This window comes from Octodon degus, unplaced genomic scaffold (assembly GCF_000260255.1).
Source record: "Octodon degus isolate 3935 unplaced genomic scaffold, OctDeg1.0 scaffold00160, whole genome shotgun sequence".
Taxonomy (NCBI): Eukaryota; Metazoa; Chordata; class Mammalia; order Rodentia; family Octodontidae; genus Octodon; species Octodon degus.
In genome coordinates, this window is record NW_004524736.1 from 5589319 (window position 1) to 5609372 (window position 20054).

Below are 20054 nucleotides of genomic sequence, written 5' to 3' on the forward strand. Positions count from 1 at the left end.
GGAATCAAGGATAAGTACCATCAGCTAGGTGAGAGAAGTGTGAGTCTCACTTTGGTCACTGTAGATGCTTGGTAGATACCCATGCAGAGCTATGGGGCAATTAGGTATATTAGGCTAAAGTCCTCGGGAGAAGGCTGGCTCTAAGATGTGTGGAAGTTACTGATCTACAGATAGTGTTAAAAGTCACAAGATTGTCTGAGAGAATCCAGCAGGGAGCAAAGTGGAAGAAGATGGGACGTAGAACAAAGTCCCCACTAGCACTAGTGTATTGAACAGGGAATGAGTCAGGAAAGGAGCCAGAAAAGAATAAGAAAAACACTCAGTGAAGTCAAAGGAAATCCAGGAGACTAATATCACAAAAACTGAGAAAGTATTTCAAGAAGAGAGTGATTCACACATTAATGCTGCTGGTGGATGACACGCCATAAGAACGGTAGTGCCCACCTGATTCAGCAACATGAAGGTGAGTGGTGATCTTGGTAAGAGCAACAGCAAGTGAAGTGGTAGGGCTGAAGGCCTAGTTTCAGTGTGTGAGAAAAGAACGTCAAGAAGGAAGTGGAAAAGGAAGAGGGAAATGGATGGGTTGGTGGCTGAAGGAGGGTTTGAGGTCAAGGGAGGGTGTCTCACAACAGAGTTGCCAGAGTATTTTTATGTCCTAAAAGAACTGACTGAGAAGAGGAGCTAATTACAGGACGATTAGCATCCACAGAGTGACAGGGTGTGGGGTCCTGAGCCCAAGTGGAATGCTGAACTCAAAGCGTAGGGCCATCAGCCTTTTTGTCACTAGGCAGGCAGTCTGCTAGAGAGAAATGAGGGTACCTGTCTACTTCTATTTTCTCCATTAAAGTGTGTGAGTCAGAGTCAGCAACAGTTGAGGAATTGTGGGGCAAGGGAGTTGGTTTTGAGGAGACACAAGGATTTAGGGAATAGGCCTTATAGGAAGGTGCACATGCCTGCATCACCAGGCTCTGGTGAATGCCTGTCTAAGCTGCTGAGTTGTGCTGAATAGAAGGGGCCCAATTACTCCTTGCTGCCTCAGGGTCTCATGGTAGTGACCCTTGCCCTGTAATAGAGGGGCCTAGAGAGAGAAGGGACTATAGTGTCCAAAGGTGACAATGAGGTCTCATCAACCACTTGAACTCCCCTGACTCCTGCTTAGTTGGGGCTCATGGAGAGGACAGAGACAGCCAGGTGTGGTGGCACATGCCTGTAATCCCAACAACTTTCTGCGAGGCTAAAGCAAGAGGATTGCAAGTTCGATTCCAGCCTGGGAAACTTAACGATTTAGCATGATACTGTCTCAAGATGAAAAGTAAACAGGACTATGGATGTAGCTCCGTGCAAAAGCCCAAGGTTTAAAGCCCAAGGTTTAATGCCGTGGTCTGAAAGGAGAAAATGATGTTACTAGTGTTAATTGAGTCAGAAAGAAATTAGTTTCTCTTGAGCTAAAAGCTTCTTGCTAATACTTCTTGTCTCTCTGGCCAGAGGTTACCTCGCTCCCTTACTAACCCTCCTGAGCCAACTCCCTTTCATGGCTTCTAGAGCATTCTAGAGCTCTCTGTTGCCCTCTCATTGACACCATGGGAAGTGCCTGTGTGAGGCGTCTGTTCCAGCAGCCCATGGACACCTGTAGCCTGAGTTAACCCATGTGTGTAGCCACAGTGGTCCTGTGCATGTGTCCAACAAAACAGTGGTCTGGGCTAACTTCTAGATGGGTGTTCTAACACCTGATCCAGCATGTGATGTGAAAGACGAATTCTGGATTAATTACAGATAATGGGAAAACTAGAAGCATAGATTATTGGGATTGGAAGAGACCTCAAAGATCACCCAGACCAACCCTCTGATCCTATGGAAGAGGAAACTAGGACTCAGAGAAGAAAGGTCACCTGTCCAAGGTCATATACCAAATCACTAACACAGCTAGAATAACAACCTAGATCTGACTCCTAGCTTAGTGTCTTTTCATACCATATCTTTCAACTGAGAAGATGAAGCCTTTGGTCATCTAAAAAGTGGCCTGTGCAAACTGTGTTTCCTGCCATAGGGAGAAGAGGTGGTACCAGAAACACCATGTGAAATTCTCTACCAAGGCATGCTGTATAGTCTCCCCCAGTACATGGTAAGGAGATAGCTGGGCAAGCTGCTTTGCTTTGCGGTGGGGAATAGAGAACTAAGAGCCACTTCAGACTCTGCTGTTTCCTGAGCTATAGCTACTTCAGCAAAGCATTACAATTCTGAATTTTCCTTAGGGCTCCTCTTAAGGTGCTCTTCTCTTGGGGGAAGGATAGAGAATAAAGTGCATTCTATGTAGGATGCATTAGAGGCCCTTTTAGGGAAGCAGAGTTCTTTTGAGATCTGGTGTTGTCTGTCGTGTCCTCTGTAGCACTGGTCTGGGAGCAGTAACAATGCTGATGGTTAGGATCAGAGGAAGAAAAACATAGGGAAGGCTGGACTTAGCCCATCTGTATTATTTGCATGCATTGTCCCTTCCACTCTGTTCCTTCCGTCCTTCCCCTTGGAAGCGAAACAGCCTATGAGCTCCCTTCCAACTTTCTCCTTAGCCTCTCAGGACTAGGCACCTATTTGCACTTCTGGGTTCAGGAGAGATTTTGTCACTAAAGAAAGAATTTAGAGAAAGGCTTACAAGTACTTTTCACTGAGCTGATGAGCTATGGAAGAGTCTCTGCCTTGCTGAGTAGGATAGATATGGATGGATTTAATTCTTTCTACTTCTCAGATCGCTCTGCTTAAGATTCTCCTGGCTGCAGCTCCCACCTCCAAGGCTAAGACAGACTCTATCAATATCCTAGCAGATGTCCTGCCTGAAGAGATGCCGTGAGTGCTCCCACTGTGGCTCTGCTGGGTGCCAGTGTGTTGTCCTCAGGGCCTCTTCGTCCCACCAGGCCTTGTTATCACTTCTGGGGATTGTCTTCAAAGAGATCTCCCCTTTCCTACCACTACCCCCTTTTCCCTGCAGAGGCCTCTACTGTGGTCTTTTCAGCTTAGGACTGAGGGTCCAGAGATTGACCCCCTGAGTATGTGGGTAGGCATTGCCAAGGGACAAATATGCCAGAGAGATCAGTGGAGTTTCTGTCCAGGCAGGTTTGTAACTGTGAACTCTGGAGATTTCCCTATTTAGATTTCCTAAGTTCTGACTCTTGTGTACCTTCTGTCTGACCCAAATACTGGGTCCTCATAGGCCTCCCTCCGAGGCCTCCCTCTGCACTAACATTGTAGCATCTCCTCTCTCCATTGTAGCATCACTGTTCTCCAGAGTATGAAGCTGGGCATCGATGTGAACAGACACAAGGAGATCATCGTGAAGAGTATCTCTGCTCTGCTCCTCCTACTCCTCAAGCACTTCAAACTCAACCATATATACCAGGTGGGACTCTAGGAGCATTTCCCCATAGGCCTTGAGAGTTCTCCCACCCTAGGGGCAGGCCAGAATCCTTGTAATCTGAGCATCTTCCAGCCCTTACCTTGTCCTCAGAGGATCTAGCTACTTGTGTGGTGAGCTTGGGGTGGGAATATGAAGTGGGATGTGGAGAACTGCTTAGAAAAGTGCAGTATCTGTGTGCTAGGTAAGTTTGCCTAGAGTCATGAATAAGAATTCTTAGAAATATGTCCAGTCAGTTTTGAAAAATGCCAAGTCAGAATTCAAACATTCTCCCAAGCTGCACGTGGTGGCACATGCCTGTAATCCCAGCACTATGGGAGGCTGAGGCAGGACGATCACATATTTGAATCCAGCCTGGGCAGTTTATCAATTTAGTAAGACCTTGTCACAAGAAATTAAAATTAAAGGATCTTGGAATATAGCTCATGTGAAGGCCCTAGGATCAATCCCCAGTACTTCAAAAACAGAACAAAATTCCACCAAAGAAAGCAGGATATATTGACCAAGCTTTTTATATGAAGCACTCTTCTGACATTTTAGGTATAATTCTGATAAAACTTAGTTCCGGCTTTTAAAGGCCCCAAAGTCTTATAAAGGTTACAGATACATAAACAGCCAACTGTACAATGACAAGTGCTGTGATGCAGGTAAGCACTGGCTGCTATGGAGGCACCTAATCCAATTTGAGGTAGAGAAGAAATGACCTCTAGCCTGAGACCTAAAGAAACAGATGTTAGCCAGGATGTGGAGTTGATGGGTGGAGGACAGGAAGCAATTCAAGTGGAAAAGCTAGCACGTGACAGTCCAGAGAGAGAAAGCAAAGTACTTTTGGAAACTGTAATTAAATGTTGCTAGAGTTGTGCCTTGAGTTGGGAGGAAGGAGAAAGCCTGCTGCTAATACATGGAGCTGCAGGGGTGAGCAGGGAGCCCATCTTAATGTGACGGCACATGGTTCCTGAGTACCTGTAACGTGCCTGGCACCCCATTAAGCTTGTGTGGGGCCTCATTTAATTGTCTTTATGAGATAGCTTTTATTTTATCTCTGTTTTATGGATGAGGAAGCTAAGGTTAAGAAAAGTTGAGGCTGTACTTTGCAAACATCATTGTTTGCCTTGTTGAAGAGTTTGGACTTGGTCCTGTAGGCAGTACCAAAATAAAGTGACAGGATGGGAGCGGAGAGCAGTGCTTCCTGTCTGTGGGGAGACCACAGGAAGGAGAGGAAGCCTACTCATTACTCCCCAGAGGCTTTGCCTCTTTTCTCCTGTATCTATCAGCCACTTGTACTTCTTCAGAGAGTGTCTATTCATTTTAGTTGCCCATTTTTTTATTTGGTCTTTATTTGGGGGAGTCTGATTTTTTTTTTTTTTTTTAGTTTTTTATATATTCTTAATGTTAATCCTCTGTGTGACAAATAGCTGGCAAAAGTTTTCTCCGATTCTGTAGAGTATCTCTTCACTCTACTGGCTGTTTCCTTTGCTGTACAGAAACTCTCTAATTTGATATGATTCTATTTGTTGATTGTTGGTATTATTTCTTGTGCCAGCCCATTTTTCTTCTAAGAAGTCAGAACCAGGTTTGATGACCACTTAACCCACTAGGTCTTCCCAGATACAAACCACATCTTGACTTGAGCAAGCCAATGGAGTCCCCATGCTCTGGTGTTCATCCTATCAAAGACATCTGGGGCTTCTCAGTGTCTGTTGGCTGAAGGGCTCTTTTCCCCTCCTTTATTGAAATACTGGTATTCTAAGTGCTAGGACAGTGTGCTACACCAGGCAGACAAGCTGGAGCCCACATTGCAGTGGGTCATTTGCCTACTGTGTCCTACCTCCATCCTGTCCAAGTGATGCCAGCAGTTGACTGGAGTGAGCTGCACCTGTCCCTGCTATATCAATCACAGTTGAAACATTATAAGCCAGAGCTTTGGTATGGAAAGCAGATCTCTCAGGGAGCCTTCCTTTCCTGTTGAGCTTAGGAACAAATCTCACAGCCATTCCTTCTAAATTTTTTGTTTGTTGTTTTTTGTTTTTGTTCTTGTTTTTTGGGTTTTTTTTGTTAGTTTTTTTTTTTTATAGTTTTGCTATGTAGTTCAGGCTGGCCTTGAATTCATGGTGATCCTCCTGCCTCAACTTCCTGAGTGCTAGGATTACAGACATGAACCGTTATGCCCGTCTCCTGTTTATTTGGAGTGTATTTTTCTTTCTGGTTTGTTTTCTTTTCAGGAGCATATAATGTGTAATCTGAATAGATTATCCCCCTCCTTGTAGGATGGGCTGGCTAAAGATGAAAGTCTCATTTCAGAGACAGGAGGATTAATAACACTAGTGGATAGTAGGTATTCTTGGGAATGGATATTAGATTTGTGATTCTCTCTTTGAGTACACCCTCTGTTTCCCCTCAGATAAGCATTCCTTTCTGCTTTGATCTTTTAATTCAGTTTGAATATATATCACAACATTTGGTATTTGCCAACTGCATTCCATTGATCCTAAAGTTCTTCAATCAAAATATCTTGTCCTACATTACTGCCAAAAACAGGTATGGACTGGAGATGGGTTTATTTCAGTGGGCTTCTTTGTGATTATTGAGAAAATTATGTCTCTGCACCTGGCGTCCCTTGTCTTTTTTGTCTTTTTGAGACTAGAGTCTCATTATGCAGTTCAGTCAGGCCTTGAGCTTACTTTGTAGCCCAGGTTGCCAGGCTGGTCTTGAACTGCTAACAATCCTCCTGCTCCAGCCTCCCAAGTGCTGGGATTACAGACCTGCAATACTACACCCAGGTAATTTTAACAGTTTTGAAACTGAACAGTGCAGGGTCGGCTAAATAGCTCAGCGGATTAAAGTACCTGCAAACAGGCTCAGGGACCAGGGGTTCCATCCCCAGGCCTGCTGTGCTGGCCCTGCCCCTGGGGCATGCTGAGACAGCAGTTGAGACTGGGCGTAGTGGCACAGGCCTGTAATCCCAGCTCTTGGGAGGCTGTAAACAGAAGAATCACTACAAGTCTGATCTAGTAGTGAGACCGTGAACACCCTGTAGACCCTTCCCTAAAATACAAAAAAAAAAAAAAAAAAAAAGGAAAAGAAAGGAAGAAACTGAATAATACTATTACGGAAATAAAACTGCAATGATGAAATTTCTGTGATGAAAGTCCTCTTGCGGAAGGACCCAAGAGATTTTGTTGTTCCAAAGCAATCTGCTTGTCTGGCCAGTGCTAGTCTCAGTCTAAATTATAAATTGGAATTCTTGCAGTTAGATTGCTTTGTAAAGTATAAAATATCATACAAAATCTAGCTCACGGTAAATAGAGCTTTTTTTAGGTAGATCAACTTGTAATTTAAAAAATATTTTCACATTCATTGTTTCATTTCATCTTAGTAGTGCTAAGAGATAAGTTTTTTATTCTCATTTTCCAACTAGGAGACAAATTTAGAGAGATTATTTGACTTGCTGAAGATAGCATACATCTTAAGTATGCATCAGTACTAGCCTACATCTTGGGTATGCTAATAAGTACCCTCTTCGGTACATCAGAAGCTAGATAAGAACATAGGCTTTTATGTGAATTTCCCAGCTGGAACTGGGATATTGCTGAGTAGCTCTTATTCCTTAGTCTGCTACTTCCACAAGAAGTAGAAGCATGTTATTTGGTAGTTTCCCAGAATTCCTCTATCAGAGGCTAAGTTACTAAGAGAGTTGGTGTCATACTTGGGCCGACTGGAGAGGGAAGGGCTAGGAGGTATTGTCTCGTCACTCTCAGTACTGCCTGAAATTAGACTGCAGAGTGCCAGCCTGGTATGTAATTTAAACACACACACTCTGCACTGGGCCCGCAGCCATGAGACCTGGATTCCTGACCTGGATCTGCCATTTGCTAACTGTAAGTATATAATCTCAGGATGCTTCGTTTCTCAGTATTTGCATCTTTAAAATGAGATTCCTGCCTCTAAGTATGTCGTAGAGCTTTTGTTCTTTTCCGGTGCTGGGGACTCACACGTGCTAATCAAGTGTGCTACCACATTAGCTATGTCCCCAGTGCCATAGAGCTTTTATAAGCATTAGTTAAGATTAGTACAAGAAGTGGGCTGGGAATGTGGCTCAGTGGCAGAGTGAAGCTAGCATGCATAAGGCTCTGAGCTCCACCCCCACCCCCCCAAAAAAAAATTAGTGTGGGAGTGCTTTAAATATTTTACTTTGAGGGGAACAAAGGAAGCATTGGAGAAAGGGTTTTTTCCTAGCTACATGGAAACCTGGGCACTGTTTCTCCTAAAAATGATGCTTAAGATATGTTTGTTGGATTGCTAGGAAAAATCAAAGTGTAGGCCAGGCATGATGGGTACATACCTGTTAGTTTTAGCTACTTGAGGAGCTGAAAGAATTATTGAAGTCAAGCTGGGCCACATACGGGGAGATTACCATCAAATGAGTAGATAAATATAAATTTTAAAAATAGGTCAGAATGTGTCCAAGCCACAACTGCATGCAGGCACCTGTGTGTATTAGTCAACATTCTCAGTTGTTACCCAATTGTCTTAGTCACTTTCTTCATTGCTGGGACAGACACTGACAACTTAAAGAAATTTATTTTAGCTCACAGTTTCAGAAGTTTCAGCCCATTTTGCAGGTTTAAACACAAAAATGCCACAGTGGGAATGTGTTCAGGAAGAGCAGGCAGAGAAAAGAGTACCAAGGGAGATACACCTCCTGGCCACACCCCCAGAGGCCCACCTCTTGCCACTAGACCCCACGGAAAGTCAGCTACATCACCCTTGTGATTCAGTCACCTTCCAAAAGTGCACCTCTGAGTGCATGAGGCTGCTAAAAGACATTCTTGAACACAACCACAGCACCAGTCTAGTTCTCATTGGGCCTGTGGGTCAAAGCGTGGTCTATAGTGTGGAGAACCCAAGACGCCTTTCATCTCCACCTATGGATACCTCATTTCTATATTTCACTCAGATTTGCTTTCTCACTGATAGATTTGTCTGCTTCTCAGACCTCTTGGTGAAATATGCCCACATGAACTAAATATGTCACTTGATCCTTGTTCCAGATTCCTAGGGTTAGATCTACTGCTGGGTCAGTCAGCTGTGCCAAGGAAAGTAGAGCACAGGAACTAAACATGTCCTCTTCCCCATGTCCGTGGGCTTCAAAGGGAAAGATAATATAATAGATGTCTGTAAATTTTCTTTGAGTTTGAAGTGTGGCGGTGGGGTTGGGGAGATAGCTCAGTAGAATGAGCGCTTGCCTGGCAAGCACAGGGTCTTGAGTTCATTCCCCAGCACCAGACAGAAAAGAAAAGAAAAGAAAAAAGTATGGTGGTGGCAGACTGCAGTTGTTGCTGGAGTTGACCTGGGCAAAATGGGGCCACCTGTGTGCTACCTGCCAGTTATACTTTTTGAATGATGCCTTAGAGCTTAGAGCACTACCACCATTTGCACAGTTCCCTTATGGCTTTTACAATCTAGATATTCTTGTAAGTTTCTTGGATGCTTCCTTAGGCTAGAATTTAGTTTGTGGAGAGAATGGAACAAGTTTCATCTTTGATTTCCCACCAGCTAGTCACCAGCACCTACTTTGGCATGGAGCCTTGTCCTGGGAGGTGGATAGATTGTGTGGGTGAATCAGCCAAGAATGTTTATCCTATGAGGCAATACAGAACTGGCAACCCTGGGACACCCAGAGTAATAAATCTTGGGCAACATTACATGGAGACTCACTGTTCTCTCCCAAGCTGACAGCTGTCCTCTGCTGCCCTGGTTCTCCTAGGACAGTGGTTGTGAACCTCTTAGAACATCAAGTGACACAAAGAGCCCTCTGTGGCACAAGTGCCAGTGGTTCACCACCACTGTCGTAGGTTACCTTGGCTTGTGTTTCTTAGAGATAAACATTTCTAGCCAAATAAATTGTTTTCTTTTGCTTACATTGAAGTTTTTTTGTTTTGTTTTGTGCCTGGCTCAGCCCATTCTGGGGGCAGGGCTGGCATGGCATGTGGTACCGGGGATTGAACTACAGTCCCTGCACACTTATTTAAGTTTGCCTAAGCAGGTGCTTTAACCACTGAGCTGTCTCACCGGTCCTTTCATAAAAGTTCTGACTTGCAAAATGCAGAGTTCAGGCACCCCACACTCATGACTACATATATCTCCTGCTTTGCCAAAATCCTTTACCTTTTTCAAACTGCAGTTCAGATTGGTATCTAAAACCTCATTAAATATCAGATTGAGTATCAGAGCCAGAGGAGCATTAGAGATTAGCCAAAATTCTGCATTGTACCATGAAGGAGAGAAAAAGAAGGAAAAAAAAAACCAAAAAACTGTCATCTGCTGAGTGACTGTGTCCCCACCATATGCAGTATCTTATTTCTATTCCTCACTCATGCCTGCTTCCTTGGGCTCATCACAGAGCACATAGTTTTCTTATAGTTCTCCGTTACTGGTGATGGGGCCAGACACCATCGTCATCCTTGAGCTGCTGGATTGGTTCTGCTGCAGGAAGCTGCCCCTATCTCATCCTTGCTGTAAGAGTAACTTCTGCAGTCATTTCCCAAAGTTCCTGGCTTTCAGAAATACCTGCCGAGAGACAAAGGCGTGGGTTCATTCTATCCTCACCCACTCAAATTGTTATTTAGAGGGGTGGGTATGGGTACCATCTCCAGGAGCACTATTGACACATACACTTAACATGCAGAAACAAGAATGCACTCAAGTTTCTATATTCCTTAAAGAAGCAGAGACAGCCAAGGAGAAAGGAGGCTCCCTTTCAGCACTTACTCTTTCTGTGTATGCTGGGTGGGACCAGACTGAAAGAACTTGATTTCCCTCATGACCGAGGAGATGAAACTGGAGCTGAGACTACCCAGCATCAGTGCCTTGGTTTCAGCTGAGGTCACTAAGCAATTTGGGAAATGGATGGACCCTGCTGGAGAGAAATAACCCCTGCCCTTTTAGATGCAACCTTTTCCTGCTGTTGCCATTTACCTAAAGCCTGTCCTTATCTGTGCATCTTGCAGCATCTCGGTCCTGGATTACCCTGGCTGTACCATTCAGGATTTACCGGAGCTTACTACTGAGAGTCTGGTAAGCAGATGGGGATTTAGCAGCTTTGAAACTGCCAGGTGGAAGAGGCTGGCATTTGCTTTTTCATTTCTTCTCCAGCCCTGTAATGCCCTGGTTGGGGGTCTGAGGCCGATGAAGGCATAATGGTAAGGGCGCAGAGGCAGTAGGGGCTTAGAACGGCTGACCTACTTAAGGAAGATTCAGAAAAGCTGACCTTAGCATTTTGCAGAGAAGAGAAAAGAACCAGTGAAAAACACCAAGGAGGAGAAGGAATTTAGAAAGATAATGGGACTGAAATTCAGTGAATGTTCATGCTACGTGGCAGAAATTTTTCTGATGTAGCACAATTTCTGCTGTGCTCTGACAATTCTCTTCTCATTTTTCTGCTGGAGTTATACAACCCAGGCGTATGTATTTCAGAAAAGATCTTGTCTCTCTGAGGCAAAAGTCAATATAGCCATAGAAAGATAACTCAGGAAGTCCTTCACCCTGAAAGTACTTCAAGGCAAGTCAGAAAAGTTCTTTCAAGTTATGAATTTTCTGAAACTGACTAAAAGCACATTGAAGATAAGCTCTACCTTGTGTATACTCCAGCCTACACACTCATCTTGCGGCGTCATAATTATTTACCTGTAACTTTCTCAGTCTGGCTGTAAACTTCTTGACAGAAAAGATATTACCAACTTCTTCTGTTTTTTGAGGCAAGGTCTCACTGTGTAGTTCAAGTTGGCCTTAAGCTCACTACGTAGCCCAACCTGGTCTTGAATTCAGCCCTGCTCCAGCCTCAGCCTCCCAAGTGCTGGGATTACAGGCGTGGATTACCTTGCCCTGTCATCTTCATTTTTATATCTAGCACTGTATCTGGTACATGGAAGCCTCAATAAGCGCAGAATGATTGGGTGATGATATCCATGGTGCCGCAGCATCTAACTGCAAAATGTTGAGTCAGAAAATACAAAAACACTTCTGTTTTTACAGACCCATAGGAGTGTGGCGTGAAGGGCACTTGAGAACCACTTAAGCTAAGCCCTTATATTTCAAAGATTAGTACCAGGTAGATGAATTAGTGTGTCATAATCCATGCCTCATAGGTGACAAATCCCAAATGAGATGAGAGTCCGATGTCCTGGGACAGTCAGCAAACTTAGTCTCTGAAACAAATTCCCTAACTTACTTAGATGTAGTCTCTGCCACCAAAGACGCTGGAAGCTCCAGCAGAGAGCTTTAAAACAATGTCCAGCTCTGTATGGTGTTCAGTCTCTTTCACATGAGTCTGGAGAAGTTGTTCTAGTCAGGGCAGACACACACACGCCCAGAAGCAGTGGTGCCAAGCATCATTAGGGTGTTACTATAGTACAATGTTTTAAAATATAAAGTCGGTTTTTAGGCCTGAATCTATTCCTTGATATACTGTAATATGCTTTCTCGTCTCCATTCTAACCTAGTTTATATATAGGAATCGATAGGAGCTCTACTTCCAAATCTCTTCCTACTGACCTTTGATATGAGCTAAAATTATTGTACTGAAGGGATTATGACGCTTTCTGAAAAGACTTTATTATTATCCCAAAGTGAGGGAAAGCGTGAACCCTTAATAAAGGGCGTGCTGGGATTGTATTCCTTTTTGTAAAGCAATAGTGGCACCTGGTGGTTTTGTTTAGTAACCACACCCCACACCCCGCACCCCACACCCCAGGACTTGTTACCGCGGGCTTCCATAACTACCAGTATAATGTTTTGTTTATCTAAATTGGCGATTTCTGTACCCTAAAAAAAGGCTGAAGTTTATAAACATAAGAGTTTTCTGTCTTTTAGGCTAAACAGAGAAAATACATTGGCTGTTTAAGTGTATAGGATTTACTTGAAATAACATAATTTAACAAAATAAAGGGCTGGCCAGATAGCTCAGTGGATTAAAGCACCTGCTTAGGCCAGGGTTCGATCCCCAGGCATGCTGTGCCGGGCCTGCCTCGGGGCATGCTGAGACTGTGATTGAGACTGGGTGTGGTAGCGTGCACCTGTAATCCAGTACTCGGGAGGCTGAAAACAGGAGGATCACTACGAGTCAGATCTGTGTAGTGAAACCCTGTAGACCCTGTACTAAATACATTTAAAAATAAAGTCTACATATTTGTAGTTTCACTTCACATAGTAAAGTTTAAGTATTTGCAATATATTTTTATTAACCTTTAGGGGGGTTGGTTTCTGGTGATGCTTCTGCCGAGTGCACGTGCTAAGCAGTAAACAGGCATTCTACCTCTGAGCTACACCCTCAATAAACATTTTTGGAGCTGGGTATGGTGGCACATGTCTGTAATCCCAGCACTTAGGAGGCTGAGGCAGAGAGATTATTGTGAGTTTGAAACCAGCATGAGCTACAAAATGAACTCAAGGCCAGCCTGAACTGCCTAAAAAGACAAAAAAAGAAAAAAAAATTGAAAGCCTGATTAATAGTTATACATGATACTGCACTGCTTAGTTTTTTAAAAGGAATACTGTTTTATTAAACATTTATCTCACTTTTCACTGTAGAACTCCAAAATACAGTATCCTTTGACCTCATCTTTAATTAATTCCTTAATATAGATTCCTGGAAATAGAGTTGATGGACTGAGATAGTCTTGGTTCGTATTTTCTGAACTTGAACTGAATTTAGTTTTTCCACTTGACACTCCAGCTGCACAGCATGGTGGACGTGAAATAAAGGCAAAGTCCACGGCATATTAATTTCTGAATCCTCTCCATTTTATCAAAATGGCTAATTTTAGAACAGGCTATTCTCATCCATGTACTAAGCAGTTTCTTACCCAGCTGGTGTGGGAAACTTAAAATTTCTGGATCCCCGGTGTCTATATTCATGTCTTTTTTTTTTTTGTTTGGCTTTTTTGGCGGAACCGGGGATTGAACTCAGGCCCTTGTGCTTGCCAGGGAAGTGCTTATTCTCCTGAGCCATCTCCCTGGCCCCCAGTGTCTATATTCAAATCTAAGCTGGAACAAAATTAAAATTAATTCAAACCTAAATGAAGGATGGTGAACATAGGATTGTGTGGAAGTTGACTATTAACTTTGGAGAAGATTGCCAAAAAAAAAGCAATTAGCTATAGCCCCAGCATGTTAAATGTTTAGCATGTGGGTGGTTTAGAGCAGTAGTATGCAATGTAGGGACGTTTCAGGGGATACTTGATCTTTTATGTGGATTAATATTTGTTTACTTTATGTATATTGTAACAACAACATTGCAACAATCCATTTGTAATTATAAATAAGCATACATGTATTTGAAAGCACACACAAAAATGATTTTATGATATGGACAATAAAAATGTTTACAAACTACTATTTGGAGTTTAGTGAGATGAAGACAAGGTTATAGATCTGGTCCTCTGTAGGCCAGTTCATTCTAATGAGAAATCATGCAGGTTATACCTCATCTTCCTGTCTTCCTCTTTCTTACAGAGGTTTGGGCAAAGCAAATGTGGGAATTCTGTGTAAATGTACCATCACTGCCACAAAGTGGACCCAAAGTTCTAAATGCTTATTTTCCCCTCCTCTTCCCAGAATGTGATTTAGTAACAGCAACAGCCAGGCATAGTGGCGCGTGCCTGTAATCCCAGGACTTTGAAGGCTGAGGCAGGAGATCACAGTAAGTTCCAGTCTGGGCTACAATGAGTTCAAGGTCGGCCTGAACTACATAGTGAGACCATGTCTCAAATTAAGTAAATAAATAGCAACATCACACACAAGGAGAGAATATTTGAAACAGAATGGGAAGTCAAGTTGTCTACACATAATTAAAAATGAAGCAGTATAGAGAAGGTAATATCTATGAACCATCGAGTGCCAGCACTCAAAGTCTTTTGGTCCGTATCTTGCCCAGTACCACCTTTATTGATGAGGAAACAGACAGAGTAGTACCGTCACATGTAAAGCATCATAAAGGGCAAGGAAGAGGGCCAGGGTCTGCACAAGCAGCCAGCTGCAAAGAAACGTTGGGCATTTCCTTTTAGATCTAGGCAACTGATATTAAGTTGATTTTTAAAAAGTAGGTTATTGGCTGTGCATGGTAAAACAAGAGGGTCTGAGGGAGGAGGATCACAAGTTCAAGGCCAGCCTGAACTATGTAGTGAGTCCCTGACTCAAAAAATTCAAAATAAATAATATCCTTGCTTTACTGAACACACCATAAAGTATATATCCATTTTTCATGAAGTATTTATAGAAGGAAAAGACAATGGATACTTTTGGTGGGTTTTTTTTTTCTTTTTGTTTGTTTGTTTTGGGTTTTTTTTTTAGCATTTTATCAACTTACCTGTAGTCACTTTTGCTATAATGAATTCTTGTAATTAGACTCTAAGGTGATTTTTTAAAACTCATGGCCCATGGCCCCTCCCCAAGACATATCCAATTTGCTAAAATTCCCGATGTATCCCTGAGACTTTTTTTTTTTTCTTTTTCTTCTGAGACAGGATCTCACCATGTAGGTTAGGCTGGCCTAAACTAAACTTATGGTGATCCTCCTCCCTCAGCCTCCCAAGTGCTGAGATTCCTCAATCTAAGTCCTTAATCTAGTAGTAAGTTATCAGAAACCTGTTGAGAAGAGATTTCTTTTAGGGAGCTGGGGAGATGGCTCAGTGGCATAAGCACCTGCCTGGCAAGCCTAAGGTCCTGAGTTCAACTTCTGGTACTGCAAAAAAAAGAAAGAAAGAAAAAGAGAGAGAGAGAGAGAGAGAGAGAGAGAGAGAGAGAGAGAGAAGAAAAGAGAGAGAGAACTTTAGGTTTGGGGAGGTAGCTCAGCAGTCTAAGTGCCTGCCTGGCCTGCCTGGCAAGCGCAAGGACTCGAGTTTGATCCTTGGTACCACATGCTGTGCAAGTACAAGCTGTGTAGCGAGACCTTGTACCAAATACATAAATAATAAAAAGAGATGGGGGGCAGGTCTTTTTGAGATAGGGTCTCATTATGCAATTCAGCCTGGTCTTGAACTCACAGCAATCCTGCCTCAGCCACCCAAGTGCTGGGGTTATAAGTGTGTGCAACCACACCTTGCAAGAACTAGAAAGAAGCTGGGCATGGTGTTACACACCTGTAATCCCAGCATTCCCCAGCACTGAGAGGGAGGCTGAAACAGCAGGATCCTTGGGAGCTCAAGGCCAGCCTGAACTGTGTGGTGAGATTGTCAGAAAGACAAATAAATTAAATAAATGAATAAATAAATAAATAAGATAGAATATTATGGTTTTCCCACGGCCCATAAGAATTTCATCTGTAAAGGAGTAAAGCTTGGGTCATTAGAGGAGTCCACTTGACTGTATCTTCTGCTGTCCCTCCCTTGCTTCTTAAAAGTCTAAAAGTCCGTTTCTGTCCACCACACAAGGTATAAAAGCTGATTGGTTTTGGCCAAATTAGCCAATACAATAGGGTAGAAACTCCCATGGATGATTCCCTCAGAAACAGACTATGGTTTTCCTGAAACTAGTTCTAAGTATAATTTCAACATTTACCTTAGGAAGGAGAATGAAATTGATAGATAATATTTCTAAAGGTTTTCTGAAACTTTCTGACCCTTGATATTAGGAGAGCCTAATACCCTCAAACCTGTTGGGTGTCCATTCCACATTAGAGTTATGCCTGTCTTGCTTGCTTCAAGTTAATTTAGGAAAGGCCAGGCATGTCGGTGCACACTCAGAATGCCAGCACTCAGGAAACTGAGGCAGGAGGATTGCCACAAGCTCAAGGCCAGCCTGGCCTATACAGTGAATTCAAGACTAGCCTGACCTATATGGCAAGATCCTGTCTTAAAATTAAAAAAAATAAAATAAAAAATTAAATAGGAAAAAGAGGTAATTTCCTATTCTGAATAATATCCCCTTCTATACATCTCCTGCTCCTGAATTCTTCTATCACACTGTAGACATGGGGAATTTCCAAGATGTTAATTTGCCATTACTCGTGCTTATTGATTTATATAACTTCACACCAGTATGGTATGTGTGGGCTGCCAAATCACATAAGGACTTTTATTTTTGTTTCTGAAAAATGTTTCAGTGAGTAGGTAACTGTTTCTACTCCATAATCCACCTGTTGTCACAAACTACCAAGAAACAGAAAAACACCTGCCTCAGATGAACCATCTGCCATTTGAACCCCTACCATGCTGGAGAATTAATTAAGCATCTGGCTGCAATATGGTTTGATAAGGGAGGGTGGGAATTTTAAAGACTTTTACCACAATGAAGATCAGGTCAATCCAGGATAGTTAAAATGCCTACCAGAATGAGACCAAATTCCTAGTAGCAATAACAAACATAGCTATGTAATGCAAAGTAGAGGGGGTTAAGATGCTCTCACCTCCTTTCTGAGCCTAGGCAGTAAGCCAGAGAAGAAAGCTTGCTGGAATCGAGTTCCTGTGTCATGCATCTCCTTGCTAGACAGTGCTTGCTCTAGTTTAGGTAAAGAATCTTCTAAGATTTCCAGCTAAGCATATGGTAGTTGTTTTGTTTTTTATCGTTTAAGTGCAGTGCAGAGACGGAGACCAGGCCCGGGCTTTGCACAGGCTAGGGAAGTGCCGACGGCTGAGTACACCCAGAGCCCAGCTGATGGGCCTCCAGGTGTTCTGTGCTCTGAGCCGTCAGTGTGCAAACAGCATGAAGGTGAGGGAGCGTTTCATAGCGGAAGGCCTCACCTCAGCTGGCCAGCAGTGCCCTGCAGGCTTCTGTGGGACTAAAAACCCTGCAGCTGTTGAGATAATAATAGATGCTGCTGGCTGTGAGATAGCTCAGCGGCACAGCACCTGCCTGGCAAGAGCAAGGTCCTGAGTTCAGTTCCCCATACCAAGAAAATAAAAAAGGAATTCTCAATGATAGATGTTCGTTCTTTCAGGAAACTGGGGACAACAACCAATTCTGCTGGCGGAACCTCTTTTCTTGCATCAACCTCCTGAGGGTACTCAATAAGCTGACCAAATGGAAGCATTCCAGGACCATGGTGAGTGGCTCCTGACAGTGGAGGTGTCCATCCGAATTCTGTATCCACTAGGAAATATTTGTGGACTACCTGCTTTGTGAGATCTATATACAGTGCTGTATAAGTTTTAGCATCATCTAATTCTGGGCACTTATTCTAAATACGATGATTCCATACCATTCCACTTCTATTCAGGGAACTGAATGTGGACCCTCCATTAGGGTAGCTCTGGTCTGGTGAAATTAGACATACGTGGGTTACAGTTGCACATCTCGCACAGTACAGGTCTAAGCTTACTCATTACAGCATTGCTTATAATGAGAACCTAGAAGCTACCTAAACACCCATTGATACAAGACCATCTGGTTAAAGAAATATGTTCTTATAACAATATTATATAGCCATGAAAAGTAGTGTTCTGTACTGGTATGGGATAATTTTCAAAATATATTATTAACTAAAAGTAAAACATAGAACAGTGTGATATAATATGTAACTGGCTATTGTTCAGATTAAAAAGTGAATGTTTGCATACATAGAATTATTTCCAGAAGAAGCATAAGGAATTGCTAATAGCAGAAGTGGGATGTATGACAGACAAAAATTCTGTCCTACTTTATCCCACATAAACTGAAAAGAATAAATTTTTTGGGTTTTTTTCTTTGTTTTGTTTTTGCCTTTTTGAGATAGAGTCTCATTAGGTAGCTCAGCCTTGTCTTGAACTAACAGTGTAGCCTGGGCTGACCTTGAACTCGAGAAATCCTCCTGCCTCGGCCTCCTGAGGGCTTGGATTGCAGACATGCTGCACCACACCCAGCCCTAGTCCTTGTTTTTTGTTTTGTTTTGTTTTTTAAACAGGGTCTAAGTTGCATAGGCTGGGCTCAGACTCCCACGCAGTCTTCCTGCTTCAGTCTCCCAAGTTGCTTAGATTATAGGCAGATGTCACCACACCTGGCTTTATATATTTTTAAAGACTAAATCTAAGTAGAGCCTAAATTTTATATTCTTTGTTTTTGTCTTTTTGAGGCAGGGTCTTACTATGCAGTTCAGGCTGGCCTTGAGCTCACTTTGTAGCCCAGGCTGGTCTCAAACTCACAACAGTCCTCCTGCCTCTGCCTCCTGAGTGCTGGGATTACAGGCACACACCCCAATGCTTGGCCTTTTTTGCAATTTCTATCACTACATTTTTGTAGTATACAATGACTATATTCCCCAGTGTGGAGTCCATCCTCTTCCCCTCCTCCTATCCCCAACTCCATCCACCTCCTGGTGGTCCTCCTCTTGCAAAAGATCTACTTCCCTATTTCCTACTATCTTTTATTTTGCTCTTTATTTCTATTTTAAACTTCTCATATAAGCAAAGCCGTGCAATATTGAAATGCATGTATCTGATTTACTTCACTTAACATTATGGCTTCATTTTCCTACAAATGATTCAAATTCTTCCTCACTCCCTTGTGTATAAATACCACATCTTCTTTGTTCATCTGTTGATGGACGCATAGGCTGTTTCTTAGATTTAGCTACTGTGGATTGTACTGCTATAATCGTGGGTGTGCACAATTGTCTTACTTTGTGTGTAAGCTGGAAATTCCAAGACACTACATCTTTAACGGGCTTTTCTTCACCCTCACACTTTGTCACTGGACAGATGCTGGTAGTGTTTAAATCAGCTCCCATCTTAAAGCGGGCCCTCAAAGTCAAACAAGCCATGTTGCAACTTTATGTCTTGAAGTTGCTAAAGATGCAGACCAAGTACCTGGGGCGCCAGTGGAGGAAAAGCAACATGAAAACTATGTCAGCCATTTATCAGAAAGTGCGCCACCGCATGAACGATGACTGGGCTTATGGGAATGGTGAGTGTCACAGAGCCTTGACTTCCAAGAAGGGCCTGGGGGCTAAACAAACATTTATTTCTACTTTTCTATGTGATTTTTTTTAATGTGAATTTTTTAGATTAAAAATATGTGATTATAAACCAGGCATGGTTGGGGCTGGAGAGATGGCTCAGTGGTCTAAAGCACCTACTTGGAACAAGCTTGACAAAGTATAGGGACCGCGGTTCAATCCCCCAGCACCACATGCCAGCCAGCCCTGCCCCCTGGTGGGCTGAGCTGGCCACACACACACAATAAATAAATGTTAAAATAAAAAAATTTAAAAAAAAAGTATGTAAATTATATCTCAATAAAGCTTAAAAAATAAATAAATAAACCAGGCATGGTGGCACACACCTGTAATCCCAGTTAGGCACCTGACGCAGGAGACTGAGCTACAAAATGAACTCAGGACCAGGCTGAACTGCATAGTGAGACCCTGTCTCAAAAAAGAAAAAACAAAGTGATTATAAATTAGATGTTATGGGGCTGGGGAGATGGCTCAGCAGGATAAGCACTTCCCTGGCAAACTCAAGGGCCTGAGTTCAATCTCTGGTTCTGCCAAAAAATAAATAAGTTAGATGTTGTTACATCAAACTTAATGTAATACCCCACATTCTAGCATGTAGTTTTACCTCTGTTCTATGAAACCCACTTTATAAAACAAATCAATTAATAGAATAAAAGATACTGAATATTTTTACTACAAAGAAATGATGGTTAGGGCCGGGGAGATAGCTCAGTAGAATAAACACTT

General features: G+C 42.7%; 1 protein-coding gene across 3 annotated transcripts in view; it reads left to right on the forward strand.

Annotated features, from left to right (window-relative positions):
* The window catches only part of Strip2 (striatin interacting protein 2), a 46886-nt gene that overhangs the window by 22815 nt on the left and 4017 nt on the right, over positions 1-20054 (forward strand). Inside the window, exons 14-20 of one of the 3 annotated variants that reach the window (XM_023702875.1) lie at positions 2048-2122; positions 2741-2838; positions 3241-3388; positions 5841-5941; positions 10414-10480; positions 17337-17441; positions 19072-19276. In XM_023702875.1, coding sequence (XP_023558643.1) covers positions 2048-2122; positions 2741-2838; positions 3241-3388; positions 5841-5941; positions 10414-10480; positions 17337-17441; positions 19072-19276 — 799 coding nt within the window. The remainder of the gene's footprint in view (positions 1-2047; positions 2123-2740; positions 2839-3240; positions 3389-5840; positions 5942-10413; positions 10481-17336; positions 17442-19071; positions 19277-20054) is intronic. The other 2 variants (XM_004642743.2, XM_023702876.1) reach the window with 2 other exon arrangements.